The following is a 12,372-nucleotide window of genomic DNA, read 5'->3' on the forward strand; positions in this document are numbered from 1 at the left end:
TGCAATTATCAAGCCTAGGAGATTCCAGCCCAAAGCCCTGAAGTACTTACTTCTCTTGTTCCCCTGTGAAGAACCAAGGGGATCCTTGCCTTAACAAGTTCTACCTACAGATAAAGGAGAGCCAGCTGGGACGTGGCCTGAGGGAATGTGTCCTGGAGCGGAAGAAAGGACACAGAGCCTGTGGGCTATACCTTTACCTTGAAAGCTTTATATCATCCCTGTGGGAGGTACCATCTCCATGTCCCCATTTTTTTTTCCACGATAAAAGAGAGTTATCCTGGCTCACGGGAGGAGAATGTGATGTGATGCACAATGGTTTCAATGAAATATAAATGACAAAAAAGAGGTGTTTGGGTAGAGTCAAAAAGCCATGGAGACACTGTTCTTTATTTCAGGGGAGATGTTTAAAAATTGCTTATAGAGGGGAATCTGGGTGGCTCAGTCGGTTAAAGGTCTTGACTCTTCATCTCAGCTCAGGTCTTGATCTCAGGGTTGTGAGTTCAAGCCCTGCACTGGGCTCCACGCTGGGCGTGGAGCCTACTTAAAAACAGATAGATAGATAGATGATAGATAGATAAATAGATAAATAGACAGATAGATAGATAGATAGATAGATATTGCTTATAGAGCCATGTGCTACATTTAAATATTATGGATACGACAGTGGAGTTAAACCCCCCAGGCACCGCTAGTGGGAATGCAAATTCATGAGACCCTCCTAGATTCTGTACCAATAATTTGTCAACAGCCTTAGAAATGGACAATGTTTAACTCAGTAATTCTGCAGTAGGGATGTATTTATTCCTTTAACATAATTTCATTGACTGCTAGGTTTGGGGACAGGGAGTAGAACTAGACACAATACTCAGGCTTAAGCACAAGGATCCCCATAAGGTGATGATGACTGTGTCTTTAGTATATAAAACCTTGCCAACTACTTACACATCCATAAGCAAAGTAGACATTTAAAAGTGTGTAGTTTAGGCAAAGGGTGGCATATTATGTAGCCATCATAAAGCAGAAATTCAATGACATGGTAAAATGCCATTATATTATAAAAATCTATGTAGTAGGATTATAGGTGATTTTTATTTTCTTTATATATTTGACAGTTTGTTTTTCCAAAACTCCCATAAATAATTTTACTGTTACAATTAAAAAAAAAAAGGTAAAATATATATTTGGGGGGGGAATACTACCTGTGCTCCACAGAGTATTATAAATGGGGGGAGAGTGTTGGATCTTGTTATATTACTTGTTATTTCCTTCTTCTTCTTTTTTTTTTAGGATTTTTATTTGAGAGAGAGAGAAAGAGCACGAGCGGGGAGAGGGACAGAGAGAGAGGAGAATCAGACTTCCCGCTGAGCAGGGAGCCGGATATGGGGCTCGATCCCAGGACCCTGGGATCATGACCTGAACTGAAGGCAGACACTTAACCGACTGAGACACCCAGGTGCCTCTTAGTTATTTCCTTCTTAAAGTAAGGAAATGCCTTATTGGTCTTAGGTAATGGATGTTGCAAAAATATACAATGAAACGCTTAAATGTAACATTTGCTATTTAGTTGGCTAAAGGCAAAACAGTGTTATTTTTGAGAATACAAGTGAAGAAAAGAGAATATCTGAATATCTGTTTCTAAGACTCTTCTAGATGAAAAATTTTATGATTGTGTGGCAAATGTGAATAAGTCCTTCCTACACACTCCAAGTTAACAAAAAGCTCTGAATGTTATGACAAGACATATGGACTTAATCCCACTACAGTAGTTTCATCATGATGCCAGATGATTCAAAAAAATAATTAGCTGCCATGTTAAGAAAGTATCTCCATATATAGATATTTACATTTATCACACTCTAAAATAACTCTGAAAAACGGCAAGCTACGTTAAGGGGAGATAAGATAGCATCTTCAATTAAATTTTTCAATCTTTTTTTTTTTTAAATGAAATCAGTTCTTTTTTTAAAGGAGAAAATATGGTAGCCTTCATGTTAAATAAGTGAAAATTCTTACTTTAATCATTGAGTTATTTAATCTTAACTACACTTGTGCATATTACTGTATTCTTCAGCAATTTAAAACATTTGTGATAGTTTAAGGCTCTCTCTATTGTATATTTCAATCCAAGCACAGTAAGCTGCATGTTACTACAAGTCTACATCACATCTCTATTAAAAAAAAAAAAAAGTCTCCAGGCTACACCTACACCCAATACAAAGTTAAAGCTCAAACCCCTTTGAAGCTCACAAACACCTTCCTGAGACATCAAAAAAAGAAGAAAAAAAAAAAAACCCTTTGAATAATGAAGAACAGTGCTAAAAGAATAAATACTGACTAAATGAAAACTGCTTTTTAAAAATACTTCAAAATGCTTTTGTCCATTAAGCAATTTCATTTTAACAGACAGACAATGACGAAGTGTCTTGAGTAATGTCAGAAAACCTCATTTGAAAGGAGAAAAAACACCACACAATTATGCAGTATTTGCAGTATATTTTAGTCCCTTATTAAGTATTGGCATAGGTCAATAGCTGCTATTCACCATGCCTCTGGGGAAAACCTCTTGGCTATAGAGGCTTATTAGTGTTAAGCATCTGAGAGCCATGGACTATAAAATAAAATCAATACCGTAACCTTAACTGTAAAAGTCAGAAAGATACTGGAAGAGTTCTAATTTAACAAGATTACAGATGAGATTTTAGAGGAGAACATTTGGGGAAAAGCCATGCATTTAGAAACATTTATGCTACAAGACATCTCAAGGTTTCTGTTGTTAGTAATGCTGTTATTATCCGTGCTGGTAATGGTTAGGGTTGACTTAACTGATGTGTTACTTTAGTGGATTTACAGGAAAGTCCTAGAAATGATCTGGAACTTATTTCAAATAAAATCATTAAATTGAGGTAGTAAACTAATTGCTTAGGAACAATTATGATTTGATGTGGTTTAGTGTGGTAGAGAAAAAAAATCACGAAAATGTTAAGGTCGTTAGTTCAGCAGCTCAATGCAAATATGATTACTCGGCACAATATTCTATTTCTCTTAATGGAAAAGTAGTCAAAACCGGTATAAATCGTAGTGTTTAAGTTCAACCTAAATCTATATTTTTCCTCTAACAAATGTAAATGAAGAAAAAAAGAACATTCTGTCAATGAAATTACTATGATGGCATATTTATTATCCTAATGGTTTTAGAAATCACGTGAAATTGATCAGTAACAAAACCTCTATTTAGTAATGGACCAATTACATTTGTGAGATAATGTCAATGAAACAGAATATTGTCACAGGATAATGGTCTCCTATTGCTACATCCCTAGTCATTTAGAGAAAATAAATGTTGCCGTCTGGCTGAGTCATTTATTTTCAAAGTAGGAGACACTGATCCCATAACAAGGTTCTGCTATAATAACTCAATCTCTATCAATCATTTGTTGTACCAGGACAGGACATGTATTTTGAAGAGCTGCACATTCCTCAGCTAGCAAAACATATGGTGCCTTCAAGCACATAAACAGCCCAATTATTGTGTTATCCAAAGAGAGTATTGAAAATAAACATTTAAAAAAAAAATTGGGAATCGGATAACTTTCTGAATTTTCAAAGAGAGCCATGTTAATGAAAGCTTAAAGACTCAAGTAGCTGAAGATCTAAAAATTCTTTGATTCAGTTAATTTAAAATCTAGAATTTTGGACATGAAGGGACCTTAGTCTTCAACTCTTGTTATTTTACAGATGAGAAAATTCAAAATTTACTGAAATTAAGTGGGTTTGTTTAAGGCCACACTAGTACTTGGAGTTTCCTGGTCACCATTATAGTGCTCCAAGCATAAGGCAAAAAATTGAAACAGAACCATTATATATATTTATATATTATATTTTTTCATATATCACATATTTATATATATCATATACCACATATACTTATATATATATCATATATCATTATATATTTATATATCACATATATTTATATATGATATTCTAGACTTTAGGGTTATTTATTTATTTTTATCCTATTTCTATTTTTTTTTTTTAAGGTAAGCTGTAGGACCAATGTGGGGCTTGAACTTATGATCCCGAGATCAAGAGTCATGTGCTTTATCAACTGAGCCAGCCAGACGCCGCAAGACTTTAAGATTGTTTATTAACAACAGGTCAGTATTAAATGGAAATGAGATTCTTAACGTGAGTCCAGTCCAAGGACTGCACTCATGAATCCCTGGAGTCCATGAACCCTTCTAATATTATTGTGCATTTATCTGTATTTAAGTTTCATACATTAGGGGGAGGAAAAACATGATAGAGGTTTTGAAACTACTTTGCAGATCGTATCACAATGACTTGTTTGGAAGGCAGTGTGTATAGTATGGGTTCTACAGCTAAACGAACAAGTGTTCCCATTCTACCTCTGCTACTTATCATCTGTGTGATTTATGTCAAATTTCTTAATCACTCTCGTGATTAGTTTAATGAACTATAAAATGTTTTTGTTAATAGGGTTGAAAAGCAAAATACAAAGTCTTGGCCCAGCCCTCAAGGGTAGTAAGTGCTCAATAAATGATAGCCACAAATGGCAGGGGGATCTGGTTTCCCTCATTTATATGTACTCATTGAACAAAAATTTTAAATTTCTGTGGTTCCTTCAACAAATAAATGACATACAAAAAGGAGTTACTATAAAAATAGTTAATAAAGAAAAACAGTTACTATAACTATTATAGGTTAAAAAAAAAAAGGCTGAAAATACAAATATGGTAAATGGACCATTTGGGATCCTCACTGAAACAAAATAGCCTATAAGATATTCTGGGGAATCTGAATATGGAATATATATTAGGTAGTATTAAGAAATTATTGTCATGTTTGTTACATTGATAATAGTCTTGGGGTTGTGTTAAAAATAAAAGTCATTGTCTATAAGAAACACTTAGAAGTATTTATAAGTAAAATGACATAATGTCTGGGATTCTCTTTTAAGCAAATCTCAAAAAACTGAGAGACAGTAAATGCAATAAGATTGGCAAAATGTTGATGACAGTTTAAAGCTGGGCACATGCAAGTTCACTTTATGATGCTTGCTCTCTGCTTTAACATTTTCCATAACAAAAAAGCTTTTAAAACATTATGCTTAAACATTCAATCCAAAGCTCTTCTCCACAATTATCTATTACAAGCACTCATAGCTTCAATTTTTTTTTAGTTCCAAAACTTCTAATCATGACACTAAAATTAAGAGATTTTTTTTTAAAAAGCAGATATACATTTTACCATCTCAAAATTTTGTTTTGACAATTCTTCCAGAACCCTGAAAACTCACAAAATCACCTCTACACTCCCATTTTAAGTTCCACAAGATCTAACGGACTCATGAAATTCCATGGAAAAATTGTCCATCTGCCAGAACATGTTAAGCAGTATTCAAATTTTCCTATTTCTCCATTTCTCCCTAAATAGGTAAGTTTATATATTTCTTCTCTAGATGGGTTGCAGGATAATGGGGAAAAAAAATCAGCCTTTAAAAAAGACGACCTCAGCTCTGCTATTCATTATCTGGACACTTTGGACAAGACAGCCCCTCACTGATCCTCAGATTGCTTAGCTGTATAAAATGAGGAGCCTGAACCACATCCTGCTAAATGTTCTAATAATCTGTGTTCTATCTCTGAAAAATCAATCTCCTACTGTGTGAGATACTCGTCATATAGTCACTCAAAAGAAACTGGCTTTCTAACCTACTTCAAAATAAACTTAAACATGACATCAATGTGTAAAAGTGTTTGAAATAAATCTTTTACCACTGCAAGAAACTTTGTGTGGCACGCTTTTATACTGAAGTACACTGTCTCCCATGGGCCTTCCACTTTCCTATTTTAGGCTGTGTTCTATCAATCTAGAGACCCAGCATTAAATAGCAAGCTGTTATTTTTTCAAACTAATTATCCATTGTGGTTTTTCTGCAAAATGCTACATTTTCAAGTCATGAAGTCTCCAGAGCACAGAAATAGGAGTATAACTTTCCCCTCCTAAGTAGTGTTGGTCCTTCTAACATGGACCCAGGTTTGCCCCATCCAAAATGCTCTCCCTGGTTAAAACGCATGAAAGGAACAAAAGCTTCTATTAATTAGTAAGCAATGTGAGGAATTCTGACGAAAGCTTTCACCAATAATTTATTGTTTTCCTTTCTGTTTGAAGGATGCTCCTGTTGTGACTTTTCAACTATAGCGGTGTAGCTAAAGAAAATGAAATACACCATGTTAAAGGCATCCTTGGAGTTTGCTCTCCAGTGGCATCGTGATACATGGAGAGGTTCATGGAAAGTTTGGCAGGAACTGTAAATCGTTCACTTTTGATATTTTCAATAATAGGCTAAACAACAACAACAAAAACACAAGCCTTAAAAACTGTACTTCAACATTAAATTCAAGCCATTTTTTCACATTTATTCATCAAAATCACTTGTATCTCTGATTTTGTCTGGCTCAAAATTTGATATTTGAACATTTGACATTTAATCCTTGTGATACAAACCTTAAGAATGTAAGGAATTGTTGGTGTTCTCTCTGGTTCCCAAAGGGGGCTTAAAAATTCTTCCAGGAAGATTACTAAGCATTTGCCTTGCCATTTTCTAGGGCTTCATTTGATGTTAATAACTCCCAGATAGTAGTTATTCAACTATTTGTAAAGGCTGCTCATTCACCCAGCTCCCATATTTCTACAGACATTTTGAGATTATATCATTTGTTGGACTGTAGTTTGGGCTAGAGCACTGTTTTCCAAAGTTTGAACCTAGAACTTTCTTCCCTATAGATTCTTGAATTAAAAAAAAAAAAAGGTCCTGAAGTCACAAACTTAAACACAAATCAGTCAATATCCACTCATGGATAGTCACATTGATGGCGCCCGGCAGTACATTAAACATTCCACAAATTCAATCATGAATGAAAAAAGTTTACATTTTTGTTCAGATAGAATTTTCTAAACCCAGCTGAATGCTCTTGTATCTAGCGTGCTTATTAACATTCCTTAAATTCACACTAAGAAATGCTGGTCTCTGATTCTGGTTCTATCACTCTATTTCCTGTGCCTGGTTGAACTCATGATGCTGGGCTGGCATTATTATTCTCTAGCCCGTGTTCCCTGGAGATTTTTGGTTTAATTCATTGGCTATTTAACACTATATCCTCCTAGAACTCTATTTAAAAAGTGCAAACTAACATTCAGCACAATATCTAAAACTGTATTACTAGTGACAACGTTTGAAAAATTATTAGAAAGAAATCTCTAGGGCTCAGAAATCTATTAAAATTTCAGAAGACTAACTGAAGAGACTTATTTATGTGACAGAACTCTAAAAATTTTTAAAATTAGTGTGAGTGTTATTTCCTAGTAGTCATAGCAACCAGAACATGATGCCTCAAATATTGCTTATTTGAGAGTCCAGTATGCATTTTTAAACTATCCTTAAAATTGTAATTACATACCAATATACCGCTAAGTAGTGCTAGTTTGTGCTAACATACCAATTCATTGACTTTTGCGTAAAGATTTACTTCTCATAGTGCTTAAAGGTAAGCTAGTTCTGAGGCATGGAGATAGTCCCCTCCTAGTCTGGCTTACATGATTTATTCTCCGTGAAGAACCTTTTTTCATAAATAGTAAAAAACTATTTTTCTGCTCAGCAGGTCAAGGCCTGGAAATTTAATTTATTCATATTTATGTGCCCAATGCCTAGAAAACTTTCTGGCAAATAACAGGCATTTGATAAATGTTAATTGAGTCCAATTATCCCAAATCCTAAATGTGTAGGAATTAATAAAATTTTACTGCATACAAGTCTTTTTGAATTTACATATTATAAAACTAAGATTATAAGTCGTTTAAATACTCATCAGACTGTGAAGCTGCTAAATTTTCCACTTAGAAAGCCCCGCTGTATATTACAAATATATTTACTGTATCATAAGTATCTACTAAATAGAGTTTCAGGAGCCTTAGATGAGGCTTAGATGAATCAGCAGTGGAAGATACTGATATTGATAAAGCATTGTTTCAAATGTCCAAGCATACTATTTGTCAGTCTGTTAAATTCCTAGGCATTAACATACAAGATCTAGTCCCATAAAAGTAACTGGAGTTGCAGGAAAAACCAAGACCTAGCTCTTGTTTTTCCTCTTTTTTCAGAAGTTACAAAGAAGTACTCTAATGATTTCAAGAAAAATACATCAACTAGGAATTGAGTCTCTGAATTGACTCAGGTGGAAAAAAATTAAGGTACGCAAGGTCTCAGATGGTATTTTTTCTGTGGTATTGGAATAAAGGAAGTTGTTAGCATGCACACTGATAAGCTCATTTGGTTCTATTAATTTAACCATTAAAGCTGAAAATGGTAGAACACCGTATCCAAAAAAAACCAAAGTTTTCAACAGAGGTAGAAGCAGTCAGAAAGTTTAAGACTAGGAAATTCATAGAAGAGATTAAAGAGGAAAAAATATTCTAAAATCTAAGAAAAGAATGTAACAGTGGTTATATAGCCCTTTGTTAGTAGCCAGTTTTCTTTTTTCCTTCTCTATGTGTAAAACAACACAAATAAAAATATGAGTATTACATAATGTAGATGCTGATAAATTTAATTTTCCTCACTATACATCAGGAGAAATGTTAAGTGAATTATAGAGATTCCTACCAAATGTTTAACGCTATTACATAATGCTCAGTCTTAAAATGTTCATGTCTCTATTCCGCAACACTAAAAATTATAATTCTTTTATAGGACATCATAACTTTTCTGTGTTGTGGGGGAAAAAAAACGAACATACAAATATAACTAATTATGTTTATAATACCCTAAAATAAAGATATTTTTCCATTAAACTACTAATAGGTACATAAATATTTGTCATTACATGAACCTAGATTTTGCATTAAAAATTTGCCTAATTGCTTTTTAAAATAAAGTGAGTATATTAATTTGGCTATCTTATATCCTTTATTTTGGCCTAGTTGGAAAAAAATTTCAGTGGCTTAGGTTGGTGCTTCAGATTATGAGGGAAAGTAGAATGCCATATATTGTCCATAATTTTGCTATCTTTGATTCTTCTATTTCAAAAATCAGTGTTGCTAAGGGCTATGCCCAAGAGTAGCTTTTAATGCAAAGTTAATACTACCAGAATAAGGCATTCCCAGGAAATAATTAATGGTAAATTTTGAACACTTCTGCCAATTATAAACACAAGCATATTTTAATTAACCAATAAGTAGTTATTGATTACCAATTAGTGCAGGGCTTTGTGGGAGAAACAAGTATAAGACATGTACTAAATCCATTACAAATATCGAGTGGTACTCAATACGCCCTTTAGAATACCCCCTTCGTGACAGCCAAATGTGTCTGAAGAACATTTGAAGACGGACAAGAACAACCATGGGGCATTTTATTTTGCAAATTTTAAAAAAAGCAATTTTCTAAGAGCAAAAGGACTGCATCTGGCTTAGCAAATTTATAAAGATAGTACTGTACTGCCCTCATTTTTTTTTATTGTAGTTCAAGACTTCTTCCCACAATGGCTTATTGTGCACATTACAAAGTCTTCAGGGTCTTCAGAATTAAAGTGACAGAGTATTTTTTTTAAGCACACTTGAGAATGGATCATTCTTCCTTACTCTTAATAAAATATGCCCTCACAGACTTCTCCAATAATTCTAGTCATCTTGACAAAAGAAAATCACCAAGACAATACAATGATTTTACAAAGAGGAAGAATGACAGTTTCCCTTCTACTTTTCAAAAATGTTTTATAATATGATTTGAGATTGCCTTTATTCAATAGGCTGAAAGAGGAATCAATTTTTACAAAGTGACACTCTCTATAATAAAGAACACCTACACTTCTGAACAACACACCCATTCCCACACATTCACAATGTTATTATTACCATTAGAATCTTTTCCAGAATAATTTTCTCAAGAGGAAAATATGGCTTTGTTTAAAACAAACTGACAATACCAGTTAAACAAGCAATAAAATAGAAAGGGTCGAGGGTTTGGTTTTTATTCTTATTTCTGCAAGTCTGGTGAAAGTTCTTGCCTTCACTAATGAGACTGATACTGTGCCTATCAATATTTCATTTATCCAACAAATATCTTGTGTGCCCCTACTATGCACCAGGGTGCTGGTTACATAATAGCCCAAATCCATAAGGTCCCTGCCCTCACAGAGCAGATGGATTTAGACAATGAATCCCACAAACAAGTACGTAACTATTTATTATGAGAACAATGAAGGAACACTACTGGGTGTCAGGAGAGGAAAATAGGAAGACCGAATTTAGATTGGAATTAATCAATTTAGGCTGGGGCTTGAAAGATGCCCCCAAATTTGCGAGATGAAGAGCTAGAAGACGAGAATCCCAGAGGGCATGGCTGAGAGGAAGGTCTTGGGTTTTGCCTTCCCAAATATTAACAAAGCAGCAAGCTAAAGTGCAAGAAACAACAGCAAGGAACGGGGACTGCCCCTCATGAGAGGATTCTGATTTTCACCTAAGAGGAGTGGCAAGTTACTGAAAGATTTAAGCAGAGGAGTAATACCACATTATTATGTTTTATAGAGATTTTGTCTACTGTTTGAAGAATAGATTTGGAAGGGCTGGGGGGTGGGGGCATGGGGGAGTGCGGGGGTGGGGGGTCATCTCAGAGCCAAAACTCTCCAGCTGATTTTCAGATCCTTCCGCAAAATGACCCATCACCTCTCCTTACTTCCTTCTATACAGTGTCCAGCCACACAGTACAACACATCATTCTGAATCTTACTCTCACACAGTGTTTGGCTATGGTTTTCTCTCTGACGGCTCTGCTCCCTTCTTTACCAGTTAAAAATCTCAACAGGCTAAAGGAGACCCACCTGACTCAAAGTCCAATGCCTCCATGAAGATTTTTCACTACTTTTTTTTCCTAGTGGAATATATATATATATTTTTTAAGTAGGTGCTACACCCAGCATGGAGCCCATAACATGGGGCTTCAACTCACCACCGTGAGATCAAGACCTGAGCTGAGATCTGGAGTCAGCTGCTTAACCAACTGAGTCACCCGATGCCCCCTTCACCCAGGCGCCCTGTTTCAAATGTGCAACAGCAAATAAGTCCTGAATAAGGAACTGATTTTGGCTTGAACTGCCTATGCTTCAGTTATTTGCTTCCTGAAATAACCTAGTATACAGCTGCCCAGCCTCAGAAACATACACGCAAGTCATGGGCTAAAAACCATTGATAAAGAGATTTTTCTTTTTACATTTTTAGTAAACTGTAAAATTTGATTTAAAAGACAATTTTCAATTATTTTTTGTGCTGATGATATAAATCGTATTTGCACACATACATACCAACAAGACATTGCAGTTAGTTAATTATTTTTATTTCCATGCTTACTAATCTCTCACTAGTTGCGGCAAAAAGGCATGAGGATGTCTGATGAAATATATTTGACCCGACAGACTTTAAGAATGAAAAAGAGCTAAGTCTGAATTTAGCGAGCCAAATAATACCTATAAAGTTATATTTTTCACCCGAAGCTGCCCTACAAGTGGGTCATAGTTTCATCTAGAAGGAACAACCAGATTGACTCAGACATGAAGTTTGTTATATTACACTTGAATTTATTGTTTATGCTGTACCGACTTCCAAAGGGAATTATGACTTCCTTTAAATGGGAATGGTCAGTAACTATCCCCTGCAACCTGCTGGAAGTGTGGTTCCTCCCTGAAACACCCCATACAGAGTAGCAGACTGATCTAATGGACTCAGACCTTGCGGTTTGGCTGCAATCCGGTCAACGAATGCAGACAAACCATAATCGGTCACATGCACAATTGGTGGTTCTAAAACATCATTCTGTCTGGGAGAAAAAGCCCAACACAGAAAATAAGGGATTTTTATAACTTTGATGACAGGTGACTAGTGCAGTATCTTCAAAATAATTTTACTGCAATCATTTTAGGAAGAAAATATCATCCATATTGACTCAATGATGAAATTTTGACTAAAGGAAACTTCTGAAACAAGCTGACATCTTACTCTGATGTCCCCAGAGGAATCCGTCATCGCTTACCTTGATCTCTTTCATGCCATGTTCGGCTTCCAGCAGCTGGTGAATTCGGAGACGGATAGAAGTCTCCTGTAGGACTTGGTTCCATATTTTCATCTATGGATATAGTTTTGGGTCTTTTGCTGTTAAAATATGACAACAGTTGCATTAATGGGATGTCTAAGGGGGTGTGTAGCAGGTGAAAGTACGTAATTTGAGAAGATTCTTAGTATGAAAATTTCCATAAACACAAGTAATAGCATCTCAGAATCATTTCTGAAATAATGGAG

General features: G+C 35.1%; 1 protein-coding gene across 9 annotated transcripts in view; it reads right to left on the reverse strand.

Annotated features, from left to right (window-relative positions):
* Positions 1-12,372, reverse strand: part of NFIB (nuclear factor I B) — a 450,766-nt gene that overhangs the window by 50,221 nt on the left and 388,173 nt on the right. For all 9 annotated transcript variants that reach the window (XM_044920499.1, XM_044920496.1, XM_044920495.1 and 6 more), the window contains exon 6: positions 12,107-12,225. In XM_044920499.1, coding sequence (XP_044776434.1) covers positions 12,107-12,225 — 119 coding nt within the window. The remainder of the gene's footprint in view (positions 1-12,106; positions 12,226-12,372) is intronic.

This window comes from Neomonachus schauinslandi, chromosome 13 (assembly GCF_002201575.2).
Source record: "Neomonachus schauinslandi chromosome 13, ASM220157v2, whole genome shotgun sequence".
Classification (NCBI taxonomy): Eukaryota; Metazoa; Chordata; class Mammalia; order Carnivora; family Phocidae; genus Neomonachus; species Neomonachus schauinslandi.